Genomic DNA, 27,712 nt, shown 5'->3' with positions numbered 1-27,712 from the left:
TTTTTTTTGTCAGTGTTGATTTGTAGCAAATAAAAGCATACAAAACATAATTTGCAATCTATCCAGCCAGTAAAGATTAAGTTGTCAGAGGTCATGGTCATCATAGTCATATTTATTTAGATTCTGGATAAGTCCTATACACCACCTACATTATTTCTCATTTTGCCTAACTTCAAGTGAATTAAATTAGTTTTCAATGCCCAGCACAGCAGAAAGAATCAATCACTGATGGTACAATGGCAAGAATTGTACTTTTTAAATCAATTGTTATCTTTGCTGACCTGTTGCTGACAGTGAATGATGATAAGGAATGGAGTGAGCATGTCGGTCATGAATTTTGGAGGACATCCAATGCAGCTATCTTGGGCCAGATATAAATGTAAAACCCAGTGTAGGCAAGAATCCTCAGGCTGAAAAAGATGCCATCTAAAAGTCTCAAACTGTCTGTAGCGCTGAGTATCATACACTCTACAATCCTGGGTAAAGTACAATGAGATTATGCTTCAAACTGCCATAACAGAGCAAGCAAAAGGCAATCTTTGTAATTATGTATCACATCTACACTGATGTCATTAGCCACACAGCCTATAGTACACAGATGAAGGTAAGCAATTACAGTATCATGCCTGTTGAATCACCATGTCACCAGAATATGATGACTAATTTAATTTATTGTAGCATGTGTCAGAAACACCTGTGTACCTATCATACACAATATTTCATCTCTGTTAGTTTAGGGTGTATTAACTGAAGCTGATACCAATATTTTATTATTTTACTTTTTATACTGTACTGATGCAGACCCTAGCACATGTGTGTTGCCACCAACTTTGAGTATTTCAATGTGAAAACATATTTAAAAATGTCAAAATTAACTCAATAACAAGTTAACGCAAATTCATGCATGATTAACGCATGCACGTTCTGCATCAGGAATGCAGCTAGGGCTGGACGATAAAATTATCTCCAAACGGATTCGCGATAAAACTCAGGTCCATAATGATGATAAGCTTTGGACATATTTACCTGATAACACAACTTCTGTCTGCCTTTTCGGCTTGGATACCGGACACGCCCACTTCCTATTGTGAGTGTTTGTCTGAGTTGCCGGATAAGAAGGTGAAGTTGGAAATGGGGAGAAGAAATTAGCGAAAGTGGGCAACGAAAGTGATCGTCAGAAATTGATTTAGAAACAGGAAGTACTAAAATACCAAAATTGGTTGCTTTAGGCCTTAAATTGTAACTACCGTTTTTTCAACCTGGACCCTATGTTCCTATGTTTTTGTGTCTAAGTGACTGATGGGAACAACAATCTTTGACATTGGTCCAGTATTAAGCAAGATCGCTGCAGTCGGCAGTTAGTTAATAGGGCAATTGTCCAGCTTGTATTATCCTTCACAAAAGTGCTCGTTTTGCCACTGACAGCCTCAGATTAATATTATAAGTGTCTGACAACATTATGGAAAGGATTTCTAAGGAGACTGACCTTTCTGTTAAAGAGTAAGATCCTTTTTTTAAACATAAAAACATCCGCAAAATTGCGTTCGCTAAACACACCAGACTCCATGTAATAAACGGTAATTTTAGCATCGTAAAATACACTTAATTTAAAGTTGATAGAAACAAAATAAAACTATGAAAAGCCGTTTTGGGTCGTCTTTCCACTTTTCCAACCATCACAACTCTAGTTTTGATTACATAGTTTACCGATTTACATGTGAAAATATGTTGGCTCTATACACGCTAAAAGTATCACTACTACTGCAGCATTCTTGCTTATTACTGGACCAATGTCAAAGATTGTTATTCCCATCAGTTACTTGAACACAAAAACATTGGAAAATAAAATAAAACGGTAGTTACCCTTTAACTACAGTTTATTACAACTTGGGTATTAATTTTGTAGCTCAGGCCTATTGGTTCTTTTGGTTATGATACTGTAACACTTACAATTGCTGAGATCTCGCTGCAACATCACTAAAAATAGGTCCAACTGAAAGAGAAACACAAGTAGTCAGAAGATCAGACTGTTTAGCCAAACTGTAGCATATTTTGGAAAAGAAAACGAAGGTGAACAATTTTTGACAAGATTTTCATAGACTTTTTCATTCAATTTTTACCTGATACTGTATTAGCCATAGTTGTGTACACACATGGTTTTCTTATTGAATGAGTAATGGTCCTTTTTCATGAAAGACACTTAAACATGTCACGGTAGCAAAAGCACAGGTGTAGTTAATACCACTAATGATGGCTGAATCCCATTTAGCAGCTGATTTTGCATGCTGGCTCACAGTCACTCTAGCTGTGTTTGAAACCGTTCCCTATCACGGAAATAGTGCACTATATAGTGTGTTTGCCATTTTGTAGTGGTGGTCGAATTCTCAGCGGTTGATTTCATTCACTATTTAGTCCACTAGAGGTGTGACGAGATCTTGCGAGATTAAAATGTGACGAGACTTCTCGTCGAGGTAAAAACTGTTTTGCGATATCAGTCACAAGTGCAGAGCAGCCGCCAGCAGACGGAGTCTGACCTGGTTGGTCTTATAATACATCTGGCTTTGAAGATGAGTCTGGCTTGGACCTCTAAACTAGCATAGAAGATCCCCTGCCCGTTCGCCACAGATGACTCTGAGTTCACTTTTGCAGAGAGGTAGCAGAGTTGCAATTGTACAAAGCTGCCTGTAAAACCCAACGTTATAACGTTAGAGGGTACGGCCGCTCTCTCTCTCACTCGCGCCCGACACACACACACAGACTGCAGCGTGCAGGTCAATGTGGCGCTGACTCACGCAGATCGCTCTCTTCCTCTGTCTATTTTTAAAGAATAGAAGCAGAAAGCAAAAACGTAATTTACTTTTAATGATATTAAACAAACAAGAATGTTCTCCCCTCGTCTTAAAATGGTCATAAATCAATACCAGAGCAGCCTACTTCCTTGTTTACTGCTGCAGTGAAACGTTTAGTTACATTGAAACCTTGGTTCTCTGAGTAAAGAGTATTTTTCCAGTCATATTTAATTGAAGTTTTCTTTAAAATAGTGTTAAATCTCGTCTCGTCTCATTCTCGTGAACACAATCTTGTGTCTCGTCTCGTAAAAATACCCACAATGCACAGCTAATTTGAGTGTACATACAATCAAAGATCCTCTATACTAAAGATAGTACATTTCAAGCAGTGCGAATGGTATGAAACGGTGCACACTTCCTGTCTCCTAAAGGGGCATGGCCTCGTTTGAACATGTAGTGAACGTCGTGTGGATGGATAACAAGTTGTATTTAAATAATTTATTACCATGTTCTTTTGCTAACGTTAGATATTTACACAGCTAAGACTTATTTAGCATCACGGAGATTAGTTTTGTTAGGGCGTTCACGAACGTTAGCTTCTCTGTGTTGCCAGATCTCGCAAGAGTTCGTCCTGAGACAGAAACAGGTCTCAAACAAAGTTAATTTTCTCCTGATGTGTCCGTCTGAAAATTTTTTGTGTCAGAATGTTCTGGAGATATGTGGCTTGTGAAAAATTGGTCCAATATATACTTTGGTGACTATGGGGTGAAAGAATCGCTCATAATCTGTGTTCAGGTTCACTTCTCCCTAGAGCTTAGATCGGCCCAAAAAATCAAGCCCGAACCTGCCCGAGCACGTTGCGTCCGAGCCCGGCCCGGCCCGACACATTAACTGTAATTATGAGCCCGAGCCTGATTTAAACCCAACATTTTTTTAATACGTGGGCCGTTATAACTGACGTTCTCAACTACAATTCAGAGTTGTTTGAACTACAGAAATCTGTTTAGAATAATACAACAAGGACGAAGCATGTAAACTGCTGTTAGTTTAGAATGGAACGGATCGCAAATGGATCTGAATGAAGAAACGTAAAAAAAAAAAAAGAAACAATGATGAACAACATATTGTTGTTACTGCCCACGACTTGTTTAAACTGCTTCCATACCTCCGACTTTCCTCCACACTTGCTCAAAGTTAATTCTCCTGTTTTTCTTTTCATCTTCAAGCTCCCGGTGATGCGTGCGAGAGGAGGAGACTCCGCGCATGAAGTGCTGCATTTTGTAACTGCAGCCTAACTTTTGTAGGCTACACATTTGTTACTTTTATATAGCCTATATATATATTTATAATATTTCTGATTATGGCATAGCTTTCTCCCCACCCAAATAGGATAATAAGGTAATGGATACAAAAAAATAAAAATAATTGCTTGATCAAGGGTCCGGCCCGGGCCCGGCCCAGCCCAAGGATGTGGCGGAAAATAACGGCCCGAGCCCGACCCGAGGTCCGATCTGGCTCGGGTCGGGCTCAGGCTCGGGCCGAGAATCTAAACTCTACTTCTCCCGTTGGAATCAATACACTCAGGACCTGCCGCTAGTCTCCTAAAGAGGCGTTGCTGTGGCGGAGCCCAAGTGACTCAGATACAGGAAACTACTCTGAGTTGGGGCATCTCGGTTCTAAACCGTCTCTGATACGATGTACCCTACATTTTCTCCCATATACCACAATGCAATGCGGTCGTGTTTCCCCGGAGGAGAAGAAGCAGAAGGACCCGCAAAAACTGAAAAGGAAAAATGGACCAGGCTATCGTTTATTAACATTAGAAATTTAACATGCAACATATATACAACATTTTATTATCCTCCTGAGTGAACATTTTGTGTTTCAGGGACGTATTATAAGTATTTTTGTTTCGGTTTGTTTACATGATACTGGGCGCTCCTGCTTCCATCACACAAATAACCGGCACACATATTGGCATTGGCATATTGGCATAAACAATGTTTAGAAAATGTATCTGAAATCTTGTTTGCTCATTCCCTATATAGTTTACTATTTAATAAACACTATAGGGAATAGTGAGTGAGAGAATAAGGGAATGGTTCCAAACACAGCTCCTGTCTTGACTTACTGGGACACTAACTGAGCCATTGTTCATTAGTAACACCTGTGCTTTCTCTACATGTCAAAATGTCTGCTGTGAAAAAAGACTATTATGAGCAACATTACTGATTAACTTACTTTTAGTTTTAAATAAAGAAGTTGTGATCGGGCAACCTGTCTGATCGTCTTGGACCTATGTTATCGCAATCTCAACAATAACTTTGGTGAGTACATTGTTATACATCTATTGCAGAGTTTCTGCAGGTTTCACCAAGTCAAATTTAAGACCTTTTTAAGACCATTATGAATACAATTTAAGACCTTTATCACAGCATCAACCAAGCCCTACATTCAGTTTTTTCAAGCCAAGTATCCCCAAAATTTCCCATAGCTGAGGAATAAAATCTGTTTTATGTCTGTGTAACAATCCAAAAGAGACTCGCGCCAATAACACGAAAGCTGATTGGATGAAATATAAGTTGCATTTTGGCCTCATTTGTAGTCGTAATACAGCGAAATTATATTTGGACTAAAGAAAGAAAGAACTACAACACTACAGAATTAAAAAAAAGAGCATTAGAGGTAGCGTTGCATGGACGTAGGATAATTAAGACCTGTTTAAAATAATTTCACCTAGAACACAATACTTCAGCAAATTAAAGACTTTTAAGGCATAATATTTTGATTTTGAAATGTTACTTTTTTTTTTAAGATTATTTTTTGGGCATTTTAGGCCTTTATTTATAGGACAGCTGAAGACATGAAAGTGGAGAGAGAGAGGGGGAATGACATGCAGCAAAGGGCCACAGGTTAGAGTCAAACCCACAGCTGCTGTGTCGAGGAGTAAACTTCTGTATATGGGCGCGCGCTCTCCCAGGTGAGCTACCCAGGTGCCCAGAAACTTTAGACTTTTTAAGACTTTTTACAACCCCCCGCAGAAACCCTGTATTGGTTTGTGGGTGAAAAAAGTTCACCCAGAACAAAAAAAAAGTTGTATGTGTGAAACCCAAGTTTACAATTATAAATCACAACCTAGAAGTAAAAATACTATCTGCCGCCAACCAAACCTTCGCTGTCCCCAGGCCCCCAGGAAGTATGCCGGGCTTTGAAGCCAATTTGACATAGCGGCCGAACAGTGGAATTACAACTTACATGGAAAAAGACATGTCTGTAAATCAGTGAATACATTTTTTCGAGTGTCAAAACCCCCCGAAATATTACTTGAAAATGTTATCTTCAACACAAATGAGACTACCTGCTGGTAGGTGGTTTAGTAAGGAAGAAGGGAAAAGCTGCAGATATAAGGATGAGAGCAGCTCTCTGGCCTCCCTGTGCTCACTGTGACCTGGAAGGTTTTTGGAAACTGTTACCTCTATCATCAGCAGCATTTTGTCCAGCTGGTGCTCCGGGGCCAGTGAGAGACTCAAACATTGCTCCTGGGGGGGAGGGTAAATTAGCCAGACTGGATGAGTGAAGCTACACACTCACATAGCAGAGACTGTACTTCCTATCCCAGAGCCCTGTGCATTGATCTGCCTCCCATTCTGTCTCTATCATTTTGCTTTGGCTTTGGGGAGGCAAAGGGAAGCCAAATTGTAATGCCATGCCTTGAGGTCAAAACAATGAGCTAGTTACTTTGTGTTTGCTGCTAAGTGGCCTATTCCCATGAAGTGTGACCTAACCACAGATCTTCAGAGTGAAAACATTAACATGTGCACTGGGCAGACGGCCTGCACTTCAGTAATATAATTGGCTTGGTGTTCATCCAAAGCAGATATTTAGGGCAAATGTCGAGTTGGTGTGATAATAAAATTGTGACACTGGTCAGCCTAATGAGATTAAATCTTTGCAGTGCAGACACAACATCAAGCTGGATGATTCAAAATGAAAATCATCCGCTGTCAAGGAAATATTACAGCCTATGCACACACCTGTTGCAAGAGACTGTAAATTCAGTATCTCTTAGATTATACCAAGTACAAACTGGTAAAAGGCTCACTAAGTCTCATTCACAAAGCACTTGACTGTAAGATGAAGTGTGTAGATCCATATATCGACTCCATCTAAGCTTTAAAAGACTCTCTTGGTGTAGCAACAGCCGATCAGGGAATACAACCACTGATCTGTCCAGTTCATTTTTTGTAGCATTTCCTCAATGTGTGGATCATTACTAAAAAGGTCTTTAGGTTATCTGTGACTTTTATTGACCACTATTGATGATCAGTAAATACTGCAACAGTCAACTTTTTCCTTCTGAAACAACTCTCTCTCACACACACACACACACACATCAACCATCTTTCCCCCTTAAACTGCATTCTAATGAGCAGTAATTGACTTAAACGGGCAACTATTATATAGAATTTTCAGTAGTGTTAATTTTGTCATCTATTTTTAATTTAGTCTTAGCCACATGTCCTTCTTAGTTTTATTCATATTTAGTCATTCACATATCTTTTTTTGTTAGTCAAGTTTTAGTCGACTAAAAGTCTCGTCATTTTAGTCTAGTTTTAGTCAAAAGAGAACTCAAGGTATCTTAGTCAAGTTTTAGTCAAAACATTTTAGTCTTTTTTTAAACAAATTATTTCTGAGATTATTTCTGATAACCATCTCAGTCAAATAGTGTTTCACACATCTCAAATATTGGTTAAATGTCATAATTACCTGACAAAATACACTTGTTGAATGATTTTTGTTGAATGCAACTTTGTTAAATGCGTCTGGTTTTATATTGAGCCTCTTCCTTCATGCAAATACAATCGTACACAGACACATGTTAGATAAGCGCCAGGGTTCCTGGGCTCTACAACACGTTGTTTTGTTGCCAGCGGTTGCATACATGTCTCCGGCCGTTCTGCAAGCTGTTTAAGAGCAGCTTCACCAGCAGGCTAAGCATGTCTCCTTCCCTTGCCCAGCACATCGCTACGCACTGTAGCAGCTTCTCCAGCAGGCTGAACGGGGCTTCCCCCCCCCCCGCCCGGGCCACATCGTTAACTGCATGTGTGACGGCTAGACGAAAAAAAGGGGACACGCCGAATCTCTAGATGAGCCGCAGCCAAGACGCGCTTGATTGAACCGCGCTTAGTTAGATAAAGTTGTGGGGGGAAAAAAATACTCGGAACCAAGCAATTGGCCTGTTTGGAACAGGCACGCGCTCCAAACGGGCACTGCTCATGATGAAAAAGTAGAGACGATTGTAGACGAAAATGAAGAGAGATTTTATCTTCATGCAAAACATTTTAGTCTTGTCTTTTTTCGTCAACAATAATGCATGTTAATTTAGTCTTAGTCAGCGTTTTTGGACATTGGTGCAGTCTCGTCATCGTCTCGTCTTAGTCATGGAAAAAAAACATATTTAGTCTCGTCTGACGAAATTAACACTAATTTTCAGGATAATACTTGTATTTTGTGTTTGTACTAGAACGTGTTTACCTGCTTTAATGTTAAAAAACCACATTTTTTATCATACTACCATGGCTGCTACGCCCTGTTGGAGCCCATGTCTCTTCAACCCCCCATCCCGAGTTTAGATTCTCTGCCCGAGCCCGAACTTGACCGACGGGCTGGGTTGGGGCCCGATATTTCCCACCACTATCCTCGGGGCGGGCCGGGCCCTTGCTCAAGCATTTGTGTTTTTTTAATCATTACTTTATTAGCCTAATTGGGTGGGAAGATAGCTATACCTCTCCAGCTTCTCCTGTAGCTCTGGGTATATATGTGCTGCACTAACTTGAGTGTGAGGTAAACCGTGCTAAATCGTGTCTCCCCCATCTGTAGCACGGTCTTCGATAATTGCGCAACCAGGCCAGATTGTTTCAGATATCTCACGAGTCCTTTAGCAGCAGATATGGTCTCTCCTATACATGGCATGCAGACCGTGGCGAAGGACAGAATTAATTAGGTGATCGAGACAAGAAAGTCTCCTATATGGTTCCAGGGCTTTGAATATGTTGCTGCCTTGATCTGTTACCCACACTATTCGGCTGAGGGAGCTAGGGTCGAGGTTTTTTTTTACGTTTCTTCATTTGGGTCCATTTGCGATCCATTCCATTCTGAATAAACAAACAACGCAGTTTACATGCTTCGTCCTTGTTGCATTATTCATTAAGATAATTCTAAACCGATTTCTGTAGTTCAAACAAGTCAGAATTGTAGTTGAGAACGTCAGGTATAACGGCTCACGTATTAAAAAATTGTCGGGTTTAAATCGGCCTCGGGCTCATAATTCCAGTTAACATGTCGGGCCAGGCTCGGACACAATGTACACAGGCTCGGGTAGGGTCAGGCATGATTTTTTACACTTTACAAAACCATTAGCCCGGCTACATTGATCCGTTGTGTCTTCCTGTTTATAATTAGTTTACAATGAGCAGTATCCATTTGTTGTACAGGGCTGATGATGTTTCCATCTTGACGGACAAATGCAGGATTACAGGTTCTAATTTAAAAACAAAACGGGTCCCCGATAAAGTATTTTAAAGGAGACACTTGATAGGCTACATTGATTCATCACAAAACAGAGAGAAAACTGGCAGAAGGTATTTCGGTCTGTTACGTTTGTAAAATGAACCTGTAATCTTGCGTTTGCCATCAAAACGAACACAAATCTGCTGGAGATGGCAGATTTATCTTACGCTAATTAGCTGAAATTAGGTCAAAGAGACACTGGAGTATAAGGTAACATTATGGAGTGTTTGGAATATTTCATGCCATTAGTCAGAGACAGTCTAAAGTGAATCCTTTATTTCTTAACAAAATAAACTTAAACAATATCTGATGAAATATATACTAATTACATTTTCCTTTTATTGTCAGTACATAGCTGTATCCCCAATGTCTATTTCTTAAATTTCTGTTTATATTGTAGTGGCCTTGTCTGTACTTGCCTTTTACATCAGCAAGTATTAACTAAAACAACAAGGTGTGTATTGAGTTACATGTAGAGCTGCAATAATTATTCGATTATTTGTCAACTATTAAATTGTTCGCCAAATATTTTAATAATCGATTTATCGGTTTGAGTAATTTTTTGAGAAAAAAAAAAAAAAAAAAAAAAGAATTCTCCTATTCCAGCTTCTGAAATGTGAAAATATTGTAGTTTCTTCACCTCTCTATGACAGTAAACTGAATATTTTTGAGTTGTGGACAAAACAAGACATTTGATGACGTCATCTTGGGCTTTGGAAAATACTCATCGACATTTTCTGACATTTTATAACCAAATAATGAATCGATTAATCGATAAAATAATCGTCAGATTAATCAACAATAAAAATAATCATTAGTTGCAGCCTTAATTACATGTAAACTGTGCTACTATGCATACTCATATTGTCCCAAAATTAAAATCGTTTTATTTCAACACATGAAACTCATTGGTTAAGTATGTAAAGTAACATGAGTCAGCTGCCAACAATAATACTCAGGGCCCTATTTTAACGATCTAAGTGCACGGCATGGTGCAGGTGCATTTAAGGCGTGTCCAAATCCACTTTTGCTAGTTTGACGGTGGAAAAAAGTGGCCTTGCGCCGGGTGCATGGTTCAAAAGGGTTGTACTTAGTGTCTTCATTAATTCATAGGTGTGTTGTGGGCATAACATGCAATAAACCAATCCGAGTGTCATCTCCCATTCCCTTTAAAGTCAGGCGCATTTGTACCTTGGCGCATTGCTATTATGATGGCGGATTTGCACCGTAATATTTTTATTTGTAATCTTTTGCATGTTTATGTGCTGCTGCGCTTACCTGTGTGTGTGTGTGTGTGTGTGTGTGTGTGTGTGTGTGTGTAACAAGCCTAGTGTGTGCGCGCTGTGCATAAGCTTTGGCGCATTTTATTAATTTGCTGTTAAAATAACAATGAAATGCTGCGCTGTTGACTTTAGACCAGGTTTTTGTGTGGCAAAATGGTGCGAACCCTTCCCATTGCCTCAAAATAGCAATATGCCAAGAATTGTGCTGGGTGCAAGATAGGGCCCTAATAGTGAAAGCACTGAATTTCATAATGATATTTACAAAGAAATTGTATTTAACATGGACCTGGCCAATACCTTGATTTGCTTAATAAGATCTGTATCTGTATCGGCACCAATACCAGCCTGTAGGCCTGTCACGATAACAAATTGACGATAAATTGTCCCAGAAATTATTGCGATAAACGATATTGTCATTCTGAAACCATTTTCATCTAATATAATGATAATGGCATAATAATGCAGGTACACCTCTTCAAAGATCAATAAAGGTTTATTTCTAAAGAATATTTAACACTGGAACTGGAAGACATTTTAAATATCCACAATAAATGAACAAAACAACCAAAAACAATAAATAAAATGGACTCTCAGTATGTTAACAAAAAATGCACTTGAATAAAAACCAAATACAATCAAAAACAATAAATAAAATGGAAATTAAAAACCACATACAACCAAAACAATAAATAAAATGGATGTAAACAAAATTGCACTTAAAAAAATATTAAACACTGGGCTCAGAATTAAAAGGAGTGATATAGGACTATGAAGGTAAATATGGTGCAAAAAGGGAGAGCTTGTAGAATACAATGTGAGAACTTGCAGAACAAAAAATCTGAACTTGTATGTTAAAATTTGCACTTGTAAAAATTTTATTTGCACTTGTAAAAATAAAATTTGCACTTGTAAAAAATATTCACACACGTGATCTGAATTTGAAGTCATACAAAGAAAAAAACATGAGAGCTTGTAAAAAAAATCTGAACTTGTAAATTGAAATTTGCACTTGTAGAAAATGTTCACACACCTGTATTCTGAATGTGAAGTTACAGAAAAAATATTCACAAATGTGTAGATTGATATTTACATGAACACAATGACAGCTGCAAACTTATAATGCAACATTTACTCGTATACTTTTTTTTTTTTTACTCTGGTTCATTTTCCATCACAACCACAACTCAGTGATTACAACCTCTCGAATCTGTCACTGCAACTTCACATATGTGCTCTCTCGCATCACAAAGTGGCCAATCTGCGCACCTCGAGTTTCACAACACTCTTGACGATACATTTGGTGCAAAACTAATTTGTACCTGTGGACTTAGGCTGTGGAGCTCTGAGCTAACAGAACGGGAAAAGCCTTCTTATATACAGTCTATGGGAAAATCAGGGTTTCTATCGCCAGATGAGGGACAACTCTGTCTGGCTTATTTATGTAGCATGGAAGCTTGGTGGAATAGCATGCTAGCGTTAGCTAGCTAACTAGCAGCCAGCCCGCTTCTAAATAAATACCTTTTAATTGTCTAAACACTTTTTAACAGTCAAACTTAAACACTCTCTCGACTGCATGCTTCCAATCGCAAAATCCACTTAGCGTAAAGGTCGAGTCTACAGCAGAGGAGGGCGCTCTGAACTTTCTGCATGGGTAGCAAAATGCAGCGTCTGCCTGGATGGAGTATTCCAGCCAGCGTCTGCTACCATACCAGGCGCTGTTGAAAGTTCTTTTTTTGCCTGAGAACAAGCGTGCAGGAAAAGTTTTCAGGACAATTTGATTTGGTTCCTCAACGCCGAGATCCCCTGGTTCTGCCGCCTGTGATGAAGACCCTTGCTTTGGGTTACAGTGTCGGCTAGCAGCACCGTGGCTAATGCTAGCTTCGGCAGTGACAACTTCAGAACTAACGTTACTCCCTGTACTTTTGCCGTCTTTGTCACTTTCTTCCACCAACCTTGGAGCTCGTTGATTAACATTAAGGAAACGCCGTATATCCATAGCCTAAATTATCTCTTTAGTTTACATTAAGCTACCTATTCTCTCATACAAATTCCCGATAGCTTCCTGACATGCAGGCTGCATGGCAATTTCCATTTGAACCGCATCAGTTTTGACAAACCAATCAAGCTTGTCAGTTAAAAAAGGGCTCGTCCGTCCAGGGCGGGCACAGCAGACTCTGGGGGCGGGCCCGGCCCCCTAAAGCCCGCCCATAACGCCGGGACTGCCCAGGTCAGACGGGAAATCTCGCAAAATCCCTCGAGATCAAACGTGACTTCAGAGTAAACAATCATGGCGGACGAAGAGGATGCAGTGGCGATAGTTTGTAGTTTGTTTTTAACCGAAAAAAAAAAACGTTATCAAAAGAAAAGGCGATGGTCAAAGAAGTGGAGACAACGCGAGCATGGACTATACTTGCTATATTTATCTCCGACGTCCACCGGACTTTCTGGTGCGCCATGCCGCCGGCTGTTTTGATTTTGTTTCCCGGTGCTTTCCTCGCCGCCTCGTCACCTCGCTTTCTGATTGGCTACACGCCACAGTCCACAGACGTCCTTCCGAGCAGACGAGAGCAGTCTTAACACACCACACACGGCAGGAATATCTGATCAGATTATTTTACGATAATCGGAGCATCCTTAAGATTGTCGGAAGGGGTGAATCAGGGCTAAAATCGGCCTAATTATCCTGCCGTGTGAACCAGGCTTTAAGTGGTTTACCACAGTCATTCGGTTTGAATCCGAAGCACTCCCACACTGCAGCTGTCGCGTTTGGCTTTGAAACCAATTCCATCTTTTTTTTTTTTTTTCATTCCTCCAATTCTCAACTAGCGTTTTCTCTGGCTATACTCCTCTTTTGCTGCACTCTGTGGTAGGCTACGCCAGGAGTCCCACCTCCCCACACAGAGACCATGCGGCTGACAAGTGACGAGGGTTCACTCCTCGTTACGCTAAGGAACCGAGAGGGGTCACCGATGCACCGGAGTGGTCATCCATTCTCTTTGGTAGAGGAGAGAGAGAGACGGGGAAAACAAACAAGCATGCAAATGGAAATTATCGCGGCCGGAAAAATGATCAAGCTCATTTTTATTTATCATGTGATTAATTGATTTATTGCATATCGCGACAGGCTTGCCAGCCTGTGTATCAGAATGGTACATCCCTGACTCTAGTGGCTGAATTCAAATGTCTGGACTTCCACACACTTGCAGACTCACAGACCTAACAGGCACAGGGAAGTCCTGGAGTGTCTATGGCTGTCCAAATCCACATCTCAAGTCTGCAAGGGGAGCTGGCTGGGGGGTGCAGACCATTGATGCCCAAATTTAATCGAGACAACATGAAACAAAGTAACAATGATTGCAGAACAACATATCTATTTCTGCAAGTGATTTGTTTAGTTATGAAAAGTTGGACCAGCAGAGTTCACGGAAGCCTTGAAAGGCAAGTTGAAGAAAAAGCTTTTTTGGGAATCGTTGGCCCAAAACCCAAATGTAACTCATAAATACGTACGTAGACTTAAACATTTTGGTTTTGGCCACCAGTAGTATCTTCTAGGACATAAACTTTTAGTTCTTTATTGGGCTATTTTGAGGGCAAGACAGCCGTGCTGAAAGCTTATTGCATGATACAAAGGGAATTTAAAGTGTGGCCAAGTGCAACATGAACAAAAGGTTTTATCTTCGTAGTTAACTAAAAAGGTCTACTGTAAAACATAAGGGAACTGTGTATACCGCTGAACACATGGCTACTTAATATTCACGTGAATGAGTCATCGGACTATGTACAGAGAATATTAATTAGCCATGTCCTCATATATCTACACTGTTTTAACCTAAGTCAGCGCTATACACAGTTCCATTAAGTTTACACAGTAGACATTTGTAATTTACTAAGACGGTAAAAGCTTTTGTTTATGTTGCATTTGGCCGAACTTTCAATTCACTTTGTATCATGCACTAAGCCTTGAGCACGGCTGTCTTGCCCTTAAAAACAGCCTAATAAAGAAGTAAAAATGTATCTCCTACATAGAAGATACTATTGATTTTTTTCACCTTGCCTTTCAGGGCTTTCGTAGTTCATAGAAATAGAACATAGAACGAATAGAATAGTAGAACAGTAGAACGGACGGATCAGAACGGTGGCCAGTTTTATGTGTACTGTTTCTATTGCGAAGAACTGTGACAGTTGATGTGGGTTAACTCATTCTATTTCTATTGTCAATGCACAGTGTGCCATTTTCTTTTGAACTAGTCAAATGACCATGGCAAACGGTTCAATGTATTCATCCTATTTATATGGGTTGGTTCATATCCAGCTAACAAAAATGAAATTAGATCTTGCTTGCATTTCCATGGAAACGAGAGATTTTTAAGCCCCGTCTCATATACTGCATTTTATATCCTCCTGACCTTTAAAGACTTGACGTGATCACAGTGAGCACTTCAGGCACGTTAAGAGTACATTTGATCAAAGTTTGCCAGGTCTCAATCTGCAAGTCCAGGGGCTGGATTTGGATTCAGCTGATACCTCTGCTGCATCAAATTCCACCATTCTTTTTTTGTTTTGTATCTATCTCGCTCAGATCACCAAACTTGTAATACTAAATGGCGGACTCCTTTAAAACTAAAGGGTCAGCATGATTTTTTGTAATCATTTGGTGGTAAAAATGTACCTTCAAACTCATTCACAGGTTTGTGAGTTGAATTATTAGCTTGCCAAGCAATGACTTCACTTCACTAAAGTGTCATGGTGTATTTGATTTGAAATTTGCATTTGTAAAAATTTTATTTGCACTTGTAAAAATAAAATTTGCACTTGTAAAAAATATTCACACACATGTGATCTGAATTTGAAGTCATACAAAGAAAAAAAACATGAGAGCTTGTAAAAAAAATCTGAACTTGTAAATTGAAATTTGCACTTGTAGAAAATGTTCACACACCTGTATTGTGAATGTGAAGTTACAGAAAAAATATTCACAAATGTGTAGATTGATATTTACATGAACACAATGACAGCTGCAAACTTATAATGCAACATTTACTCGTATACTTTTTTTTTTACTCTGGTTCATTTTCCATCACAACCACAACTCAGTGATTACAACCTCTCGAATCTGTCACTGCAACTTCACATATGTGCTCTCTCGCATCACAAAGTGGCCAATCTGCGCACCTCGAGTTTCACAACACTCTTGACGATACATTTGGTGCAAAACTAATTTGTACCTGTGGACTTAGGCTGTGGAGCTCTGAGCTAACAGAACGGGAAAAGCCTTCTTATATACAGTCTATGGGAAAATCAGGGTTTCTATCGCCAGATGAGGGACAACTCTGTCTGGCTTATTTATGTAGCATGGAAGCTTGGTGGAATAGCATGCTAGCGTTAGCTAGCTAACTAGCAGCCAGCCCACTTCTAAATAAATACCTTTTAATTGTCTAAACACTTTGGCGGACGCCCGGGCTGTCAATCAGAATAGGTGTCACTTTCTGGATGCTTCATTGGATATCTCTCTTAGAAACTACAAGTGAAAAACAGTTTGCATGTTAGTTTAAAAAAAGAAGCACGTTCTGCAGATCCAACATTTGCCATTCTGCTGCTATGAAAGACCAGAGGAAAAGATTCATCACGTTTGATGAATCCCACATTTCCCTCTGTGATGCGGCTGATTCTGCTCAGTTGTTTGCTTCAAAACCACTTCTATACTACTTTAAAATGAATGTGTTCACCTGAGATTATTGGAGCTGTTTGTTTCTTTGTGTGCTATTTATAAAAATCCTCAGACCCATCTCAGTTGACCTTCTATAAAAAGAAATAATAGAGATGGAACAGCAAACAACTGCTGCAAGAAGATGTTGGAAGCAACAAAGAAGCAGGGCAATTTTTGTTTTCTTTACAAAAGCAAACAATTATTGATGACATCGAAGCACTGAGCTTCAAAGTCTTTTATTTATAGGCATCGCAAATTACAGACAGCAGACTGGGGAATAATGGAAGTGGGTTTTTTTCCCCTCTATAATTTTTTCGAAAATAGAAAAGATGACTGGAGGGCCTGCAAAGACGCAGGAAAATCATTAAAGAAAGGGTCGAGGAAGGAGCTTTACTATCTGAGGCTGCTTGTAACGTGTTGCTATTTAGTGAAGAACTCTCATGCGGTGTCTTAGAAGAGAGCTGAAGTGATAGAGACAGGTTTGTGTCATGGCAAATATTTTGAGAAAGCTTCAAAGCTGCCAAAATGGAGCCATCTTGTGGTTTACAGCAGGAGATGGTGGGGAAAGAGTCAATTTTAAATTAGGCAGATTGAGATGGAGCTCAGAGCGCCTGGTTGGTGAAATGCTGCATTATTCTTTTCCATCATGCTGGAGGCTGCAGAATAAAACATATCATCCATATCTGGATCTTAAGTATGTGTTAAACTAGTGTTTTAGGAAAAAAAATGAAATATCTATGGTTTGAACAAAGTAACACCTACTGTACTCAGAAAACATTTTTCAAAAGACATTTCTATGTATCTGCTGATTACACATATTTTGGAGGGGTTTTTTTATTATTATTTTTAAGCAGAAATGACAAACACTCACTGGCTCCAGCTCCTCGAATGTGAGTATTTACAGGTGTTCTTGGTCTTTATGGTAGTAAACTAAATAGCTTTGGGTTTGGGACTGTTAACGAGACATTTGAAGACCATGGGAAAATTAAATGTTGATATTTTCCACCACATTCCGACATTTTACAGACCAAACAATGAACTGATGTCTTGATTAAGCGATAATGAAAATAGATCGTAATAATGTTGTTTATTATAATAATAAAGTTGCAGCCCTAATTTATAATATCAAAGTGTACATCCCACTAGGTAGAAAGAAGGGGAAAAAAACATATTTGGACTGTGCATGGAAAACAAAGCAATAATGCTGCATCTAATTAGTGAGAGCCACCTGAGAGACATCAAGGCAAAGACTGTAACAACCCTGTTCTGTAGTTTCTATTTTTGCTTTTCTGTACAAGAGGGAAATGATCAATGAAGTCCTGAATGGCAAGTAAACGATGCAAAGAAAGAAAGAAAGAATTGAATTTAGATTTTTTGTTTAGTTTAAGAGCTCAAAATCTATTAGTTGATAAATCAATGATTTTTTTTTATGAAAGGGGACAGTGCAAATTAATAAAACCCATGATTGTACATTGGTTGAAAATGCCAGGCTATTTTTCCTCTGTAGTCCCCTGCCCTAGGATGTTAAAAAAAAAGCTTTTAAAATACAAAGAAACAAAAAGAAAGACAACACAAGCAAAGCTGAACTTAGCACAAAACAAGACACTGCACAGAAGCAAAAAGATTAGCAATAAACAAAGCAAAACAACAACATAGGGTACAAAGATTAGACAAGACACAGCTGTTAAGAGCAATAAAAGCAATAGAACTGAGAGTAATATTATATATATATATATATATATATATATATATATATAATGAATTATTGCTTCAGTTAGCTTCTCAAAAGTGAAGCTTTGATGTTTTGTTTTTTCTCCACACAGAATAGAAGACTGAACATCTTTGGGTTTGTCAGTTAATCTCGGGCTCTGGGAGATTAAACCGAACATTTTCACTATTCTTAAACATTTTATCAACAGAATAATGAATCAATTTATCGAGACAACAAAAGACACATTATTCAATAATGCAACTAGTCCTTGGTTGCAGCCCTAATATGTTTAGCAATGTATATTTCCAGAGCATAGCAGCTTATCTATCAGGAGTCCTTTCTCTTCTGGTGTGCTATACTGATAGACCATTCATTCTGTTAAGGATGATAGCCTACATAAAAAAGGCGGTAAACTATGACCTCCAGTATACAACCAAATATATAAAAAAAAAAAAAATCAGGAAAAGTTATTTTTTTTGGCATTTGACCCACAATGTCAGTTCATGTGATTAGGATTCATATGAGCTGTAACCAAGCACTGTAAAGTATTCCACAGAGGTGAGAAAGGTGCTACATCACTGCTTCTAATCCACTTTAAATGTCACCTTGAGAGAATCGACCAGCCGTTCTCCTGCATGCAGAACAACCTCCGATGGGATGTTGATGCTGACATCGTTACTTTGCTTCATATTCGTCACTTTGTCCACAGTAGAAATATATATATATATATATATATTTTAAAAGCCAGACTGCAGAATTTACCTTATTTTGTAACTCTGAAACAGATTCCCAAGGCAACTGTAGCCTACAGATGCGTTTGCCTCTTGGATGCAGGAGTTTTAATAGCACTGGACTGTATCAGTTGTTTGTTGAAAGTTAAATCTCTGATTGGAAGAGTAAAGACATACCTACTAGCCTACATTTCTGATGTCTGTCTCAGTCACAGCCTACTCGGGGTACTTCCGTAAGGATCCCCTGGGGTGTCCCCGGCCAGACACCCCAGTCAAAGACCCGCCGCTCTCCAGCATGCGGGACCTGTTTATGAGACGTGAGGTCAACCTCCACCAGGCTGCTCTGCTGACTTTTTAAACCCCCATGTGTACCGCACCGCGCGTGCAGCCCCCGGCTCCGCTTCGTCTCCCGGCGGAACGCAACAAGAATCTCGGCGAAGGAAAAAAAAAAATCTGCATGCAACACGACAACCATGCCTCCCCCCCCCCGCAGTAAAGCATCTCCATAAAGTCACACACACTCCTCTGCACGCATGCACCGCTCTTTCTCAAGAGAAGAAGAAAACCACACGGGACTGACAAGAGAAATGCGAAAATAAATGTACCTGTAACTCCACACTGTAGCCCTGGCAGAAGTGTGTCGGGAACACCGCCAGCTGATGTTGCACTTGGAGGGAAACTGTATAATCCATTAACCAGAAGATGCTGAATAGCGACAGACAGCGCGGGATACGCGTCTACTGTTGGCGGCAGTTCTCCACTGTAGTACAATCTGCCGCTGCTCTCCGCCCTGCTGCGCTCCCATTGGCCGCACTCGCTTATCAGCCGCGTCAACTCACTTGAGGCTGATCAGGAAGTGGAAGCCCACATCAGCAAATGTCATGGTCTGCACCCAAACTATTCATACAGAGCGGAGCAAGCGCCGATGATTTTTTTTTTTTTCAATGAAGAGGCATTTACTATTAGCAGCCAACCTTTATTAACCTATGTCTATTTCATTATTATTATTATCAGCCTATTATTGTCATAGCCTAATTCGCTTTTGTTATTATTAGTAGTAGCATGGGCGATTTTAGACCCTTTTTCAATCTCAAGCTCAATCCCCCCCTAAATTTCATCTGAGCGCCCTTTTTATTTTAATCAATTTTGGTGCTTCACGTGAGAGTTTGTAAACGTGTCTGTTAGTGACAGAGGACAAACAATTACAGGTTCAAAGGGCTTAAAACAGGTTTAATATCATATGTGGCTGTAGCCAATGCTATGCACCTGTAACCCAGTCAAGGAAGCAAGTTTTTTTTTTGCAGGCTCCTCTTGCCTAAACATAACCCTCCTCTTGTCTAAACCTAACCAACCCAACCAGAGCAGGCAACGAGTACTAGCCATTCAGGGATGAGTTCCCTAATGAATATTCATGAGTCTTCCCCTATCATCCTGCAAAAAAAAATTTGCGTCAAGGAAAGGGTTAACAGAAACATAGTTTTGGCCAATCGGAGGTGGTTGTGCCAGAATCCCGCCTTTGGCTGAGTCTCTATCTAATCTGTCAGAGGGAGAACAGAAGAGCGGTTGTGAAGTTAAACATTGGGAGTCCCCGGAGAAGAAATTGGTAATTCCATGGCGCAGATTAGAACCCAAATTGAAACATAAGTAACTAAAATTGTTGAATGTTAGAACATTGTGTCAAATTGGTTGTTATTACTGTGACTTATAAAGTGTCAGGTTAGGTAAAAACGTTAGCTGACGTTGTTCAGTAGCTAGCTCAGAGATTACCGGCTAATGAAATTACTGATTTAGCAGGGGGGGGGTTAACACTTTTGCAAGGCACTGTATCCGTGTCACATTCTCATTAGGGGCTGAACCCCCCTAAAGGTCTGATCCTAAAATCGCCCCTGAGTAGTAGTAATAGTTGCCAGTATTTTGGAAATACTGAGATCACATGTCCCACTTTACCCTTCTCAGAACATTCTGACTAAATACCAAAAGTTCTGCAACAATTATGAATTGATTGTTTTTTTAATTTATTCAACCTTTCAATTGTATTTGTTTGTAATTATTTTCCAGGATAAAGGTCCAAATGCTTAGCCTTTTCTTGTCAAGTTTTGTTGGCTTAAGTGGACAGATTTAGCTGCTCTAAATCATTTTGTTGACCAGTGTTGGGCAAATAACTTGAAAACTGTAATCAATTTCTCAGTCATTACACATTAGTCATTGAAAAAGTAATTACATATTACTCAGCAGCAAAAGTAATGGGTAATTTGCACATCTGTGAAGGCATCATTAATGCTGCAAGGTATATACAGGTGTTGGAGCAACTTATGCTGCCATCCAAGCAATGCGTTTTTCAGGGACGTCCCTGCTTATTTCAGCAAGACAATGCCAAGCCACATTCTGCACGTGTTACAACAGCTTGGATTCGTAGTAAAAGAGTGTGGGTACTAGACTGGCCTGCCTGCAGTCCAGACCTGTCTCCCTTTGAAATTGTGAGGCGTATTATGAAGCGCAAAATACGACAACGAAAATCCTGGACGGTTGAGCCACTGACGTCATACATCAAGCAAGAATGGGAAATAATTCCACCTACGAAGCTTCAACAATTAGTGTCCTCAGTTCCCAAAGACTTATTGAGTGTTGTTAAAAGGAAAGGTGATGTAACACAGTGGTAAACATGCCCCTGTCCAGCTTTTTTGGAACGTGTTGCAGGCATCAAATTCAAAATGAGTGAAATGGAATGTTCACAGACAAGATGAACATAGTTTTATTGATCACCTCCCTCCAGAATGTTTTAATTTTGTCACACTCCCAGACACAGTGCATAAATGTTATAAGGGCATAAGTTAGCCATATTGCATTTAACACACATTTAACAGTTGTGAATGTCTGCATCAACCAATTTTACGGGAGTAGCTTTAAATTAGCTAGCAGTAGATCAGTATATTTCAGAGACTCAAACTGGGAGCTGCATCTGAGTGATGATATTTCGCCAAGTGAACACATTTTTGTCTAGACCAATTTGTTAAGTAAAGTTCTGGAATTTCAGAAAGTTCAACTTTCAGTCAAGCAGCAGTTAACTAAATAGCCACAAGGTTAGCGCAGCTTTGGTCAAAGTTCCACAGATTTGAACTTTCTTTGCACCCCTGCTCATCTCAGGGTACCACGGAGGTTCGTGCAAAGGTGTTGCAATGCACCACATACACAATAATGAGGAGGCACACGCTAAATATGTTTTTCCACAATATTGTGAATACACCTGACCATCCAGCAGGTAGCTTAGCCTCTGTGACTGCATACAGCTCTCCAGAAGTCCCAACCTCAGATGCACAGTTCACACACCCTCCAACTCTAAACAAAACTAAGTGACTCCTGAATGTAGGCGTACCTATGGCTAATGTTAGCATGCCTGCCAAGAATAATAACATTGTGGAATTACCAGGAGTCACATTTCTCCTCTCTTGGTAGTAGCTAACTGCCTCAACCCCACCTCAAGCCTCTGCGCCAAGCTAACGGACCTCCGTCTTTCAATGACAACAGAGAGACCATTCTGGTGTCAATCCACCATCCAACGTTAATGTAATTACTGAATTCAAATTTTAATCCTTTACACTACTTGTCATGCGTCAATATCCTTTCCGTCAACAGTCATGTAATGACACAGGTTTTCAACAAAAAGTGCAAACACTTTGCTATGGCTCCCTAACCGTAACAAAGTGGTCATTTTACCCAAACAATGTGTCTTCTACTTCACTGAAAATTCACTGAATTCAAGGTGTTTTGGAGGTGGCAGGATTCCACATCACACCTGTGTAAGTGACATATATGATTGGCTTCCAAACTTGTTGAGATGTGATGATGCTTTATCAAAGACATCTTCAAAATTGTAGTGGGGGAGACCAGGGACAGTTGTAACAGGGGATGGTTGTAACACCTTGAATTCCTCCAATCAGAAACAACCTAGAGTGATGACACTCACTGTGCTCATGCAACATGCAACATTTGAAACTTCCTGATGGCGTTATCTACAAAAGGTTGTTTTTGAGGTAAAACAATTACTTTTCTTTCTGATGCACTTTTTTGGATGCTGTTATAAGATCAAATATCTATGAATTCAAACAAGTATTATTAGAATCGGCTCGTTTTGTAAGCTAAAAATAGAAATGGTTAACAAGTGTCAAAGCAGTCATGCTAGCTCACATGAGATGAAAACATGGTTGGTAAAACTGGGACGGTTGTTACAACCGTCCTAGTATCACCAAACAAGTTTCATTTATATTTTAAAAACTAGCTAAGGTTAGGGATAGAGTTGCAGATATTGGTATTAAAGGGAAACTATGCAGTTTTGGCAATTTCTTTGCTGTTTACTCGCCGGCCCAAAGTTGCATGGCTGGTTTTTCTACTCACAGACGCTAGGGGGAAGTGAGACGGACACCATTCACCCCAGAAAAAGTCATATAACCATTCCAATGACTCCGAAGTTGTTAAAAGGGAAATCACTCAATCTTGTGGTTGAGGGTCATACTTAACATATCTAAAACCCATTTAACACCGGATTTCCCGTTTAAGTTAAGGTAAATTAAGCTAAAAAAAACTGTATAGTATGTAGTGGAGAGACTGTATTAAAATCAATTTTGCAACCTGTACATATTTCATAAAACCACTTAAATACATTGTTTCAGCAGTTGACAGATTGAAGTTTATAATATAACAAATTGGTTATTCCAGTGTAAATGTTTTTTGATGTAATGCTAAAAATTGCAAAAAGTGTTACAACTGTCCCTGGTCTCCCTGCAATGCGAGACCATGTAAAATACCTAGATATTTTGTATTCAACAATATTTGTCCAGGTATTATGTGCATTTAATATAAATGTATTTTGTTTTACAATCCATGGATGGAAGCAAATTTACCTGTTGGGGCCTGGTCCACCTGTCCCAATTCCAAAGTTAATCTGATGCATATGCAGAGTTTGAGGTGGGGGCCAGGGGAAGCTAGTGCTCCCCCTGGCCAGGGGGAGCACTGGTGGCTGAAACGGGTAATTGCATTCTTTCAAAAATGAGTGGAATAATTACTTTTGGCATGACCACATATTTTATAAATATTTTAAATAACACAAAACAACTAAATGGTGGTAGGTAATACATCTGATTTCATATAGGCCTACTGCTTTAGTAAAAAAAATATTTTTTCAGGGCTCTGGCTCTCACCTGAGACCATATGCAGGACGCAAAAAACGAAAATTACCATTGCACTAGTCTGGACATCTTACCGTGCCAACGTTGCAATAAAGGTTGCCTAAATGCCATGTATATAAATTTGCTCTCAGCTTACTAATTGATTGCGCGTTTTGTGTAGATTTGGACTTTCATACGTTTTATTCCACATTGTTTAAACGGCAAAGTGGATCTACTGATCGCTGTGGATTACTTTTTTTGTGTGTCATTGGATTACGGCAAAATACGGATCTTTTTTCTTAACGTGTCTTAACGTTTTATGGTGTGATTGCGCTTCGTTTCTGCGTTTGGAGAGACATCTCAACAGACTGTAGCACGAACATTGATTGTTCACTGATACATTTTAGTTGAATTTAAGTGTCGAGGCATCCCGCCACCGTCTGTCTATTGCGTTCCAAGACAGCCGTGCTGCGATTGGATTTCATAAGGGCGGATTGTTAAATTGTTACAATGTAATTTAAAGTTTATTTAGCATGTTTGTTTTGTCCATATGTGCTCGTGCTGTGTTCCCCAAGTGGTAGGCCAGGTCTCAGCTGCTACAATGAGTTTTTTTTTTTTTTTTTTGCCCCCTCTGGCTCGAATGTCAAACTCCGCTTATGATCTGATGTTTAGATGAGGGATGACCAAAGCAACAATATTTTTGTTTGGGTGAATTATTGCAACAATCTTTATCAGTGGGTCAAGTAATTAAGTTGCTGTAATGTAGCCTATAGTGGGAATAACCCACTAATTATGTAGCCCTTAGGCACAATGCTCTTCATCAGACCATATAGACTGCTGATGTTTGTGGTGTGCAGGTAGTGCAGCAGCTGTCATGCTACATAAACAGGATGTGTCAAAAGAGTATGAAATAGATAGTTAGAAGACAAGCTCCTAGCGATGCCCCCAGCACCTCCTGCTTCAAGGTCTACTTCAGAATGTGGGTTGAGGTTTAAAGGCGGTGCATAGCTGCAGGGCAACATTTATGTGCAAATAGAGTCGGCGATGCAATTTGCAAAATATCCCCACTGCTGAATATTTTAACTAGGTCACAATATCAGGTCAGTACAGAATTGAATTCGGTGGAGGGGGAAAAAAGAAAATATACAGAAGAGCGGGCAAATGTCTGTCATCTGGCCTTGAGCACAGGGTCCATGGTCCAGATGGTACGACAAGCTATGTTTGCAACAGGAAACATGTCACATCCTTTTTTGGCTTCTGTGCGCCATATTTACATTTTTGGCATTCATCCAGTGTGTCTTGCAGTCAGCCAGCAGGTAGGTGCTAGGCAGGGGAACTGACAGCGGTGTCATGCTATTTGTTTAAGTACCGGAGCGCACTCGTTAAATTGTTGCTCGCTTTGAAGGTTATTTAACCTCTGTTCATACGAAGTGTACATACTTTAGTCAACTATAACTATAAAATGAATGGCTGTTTTGCTGCCTTGTCATATTTACTAGTTAACAGTTAGCTAGCTATGGACTGAGAAAAAAATAATTCAATTCCCTGTGCCGCTCAAAGGCTACCGCCAGCAGCTACCTGCAACTTTTAAGGTGGAATGTTTTCTTGCATGTTACGCAAGTTGACGTTGTGAATCAATTAAGACACGTTAAATGTCAATATAACGACTTTGACTATTCCATTTGTTTTTATTGTCTCACTTGCATGACAAACGCTTTAATCGTTATTGGATCTTCAAGAGCTTAAAAATAATATCAATTTCAACCGGATTATGCAAACTGAGAATACTCCTCACTTGGAGAAAAAAAGTGGCAGAGCATCATTCCGGTGCGCTCCGACAGCACTACACCCCTGATTACTGACGGATAACTGATGTGCAGGCTGCTTTGGGAATCAAACCTGTGACTTTTTAGTAGGGAACAGAGTTGGTCTCGCCACCGTGCCACCCTGCATCCAGGCGGATAAGAGCTCTCACATCACAGCTGCATGTTGGCCACCAAATGGAGCTGTGAAAAGAGAAAATGTGTCAGGGCCAGATGATCTATTTTTGTTCATTTGTAGATTTCTTTGCATCTCATTACTCAGTACTCGGTTGTGGAATATATTCATGATATGCATTATGGAGGAGTGGTTGTAGCTGAGCACTGAGTATTAATTCTTCCCTCTTTTACATCGTTTCCAAAATCGGATTCCCACCTCCTAGGCTTAGCACGTTAGCTGCATATTTGCATCAAGTTGAATGCATTTTACAGTACACTTTTAATAAAGATTGTCACAAACTGCTGCACTTAGCAACAAAGCACATAAATGCAAAGACTCCCATTGAAATAAGAGTGCAAAAAGCACTACCTCCAGGATATCTTATGAAGCGTGAGCAGCAAAATATAGGCCATTCCTAAAGGTTGAGGATTTATGGGTGAAATCCCTGCCTCTGGTAATAGAATACCATTTCACCAGGCTCCCTGAGAAAAGAAGCAGGAGTCATATTTCCTTAGACAGTGGATCTTTACCAGAGGTTCAAACAAGTGCTCTACAATGTGGTTATATTATTCTAAACACAGCAGGTAGCTGCAATTAGCTTTTCAAACCTGGCTCAGTTTGTTGTGGGGAGCCTCCGTGTCAGCCTGCAGCACACATGTCTGTCTGTTGCTGGCATGCTGTTTTGGCTCCTGTCTTTCCTCTTTTTCTTTTTTACAGCTTGAGCTGCCACATTAAGCCACCATCAGTCAATCTCTGCCTCGTAGCCCCTAGCAACCAACCAATACCACAGCATCAAACTGACTGTGACCCTGAAAGCAGGAACATACTGTAAGCCAGCCAGTCCTACTCATCATATTTTATCTTTAAAAAAAGCAACTGTTTGAATGGACTGTTTTATGTGATATTGGCATGGCACTGACTGAATCTGTTACTATTTTACTGTATTTACATGCAAAAATAAGCAGAGTGAACATACCAAAACACAGGGATCTCACACTCATGAATGGAGAAGACTATTTTAAAATTGAGACAATATGTTCACACACACACACACACACACACACACACACACACACACACACACACACACACAGCCAATTTAGTAACTGAAATAACCAAGTGCAGCTACATCATCCCTACTGCACAATCTGATCTCACAGAATTCCATGAAATGAACACGGCCCCTTAACTCAAAATCTGTGGCAGTTTCATGGAATTGCAAAACATTCCGTGATGGGCCCACGGAAGAATTCCGTTAAATAAACACGGCCCCTTAAGTTAAGGAAAAGGTCATGGGTGGACTTACGGTCCCGTGACACGCAGGAAGAACGGGACCGAAAAGAAGAAAGCGACTTTAGGAAACTTGACATGCGGGACATGAACCCCAGTCTTCTGGGTGAAAGACCTGTGTTTGACCCAACCAACCTCCTCGCAAAGTACAGCTGAGGCTGATGGGAATGACAATTGTTTTGCAGGTATTTCATCATAAAATAAATATTAGACACAATTTACAATTGAATCACACAAATTACCTATTTTGGTTTCGAAACGGCGATTTTTCGCAGATTTTTGTTATATACATGGTCACATACAACGTCATATATGATATATGTATGTTGATTTTGTTCAATGTCAAGTCCTTATTTGATCATGTGATGAAATGATACAATATACGGTAGCTAGTTTAGGCACAATATCTGTCAAGACTGACTGAGCACATCTGCAAGCCGAACGCCTAAATGGCTTATGTGTGTGTTTCATAAGTAGTAACAAGTGTGT

General features: G+C 39.8%; 1 protein-coding gene across 1 annotated transcript in view; it reads right to left on the bottom strand.

Annotated features, from left to right (window-relative positions):
- The window catches only part of zmat4a (zinc finger, matrin-type 4a), a 254,663-nt gene extending 235,037 nt beyond the window's left edge, over positions 1-19,626 (bottom strand). Inside the window, exon 1 of the mRNA XM_031296570.2 lies at positions 19,397-19,626. Within this exon, the coding sequence (XP_031152430.1) occupies positions 19,397-19,483 (87 nt within the window). The 5' untranslated portion in view covers positions 19,484-19,626. The remainder of the gene's footprint in view (positions 1-19,396) is intronic.
- Between the last annotated feature and the right edge of the window lie 8,086 nt (positions 19,627-27,712).

This window comes from Sander lucioperca, chromosome 2 (genome assembly GCF_008315115.2).
Source record: "Sander lucioperca isolate FBNREF2018 chromosome 2, SLUC_FBN_1.2, whole genome shotgun sequence".
Classification (NCBI taxonomy): domain Eukaryota; kingdom Metazoa; phylum Chordata; class Actinopteri; order Perciformes; family Percidae; genus Sander; species Sander lucioperca.
Note: the sequence above shows the minus strand (reverse complement) of the source record. Positions and strands in the feature narration are given on the sequence as shown.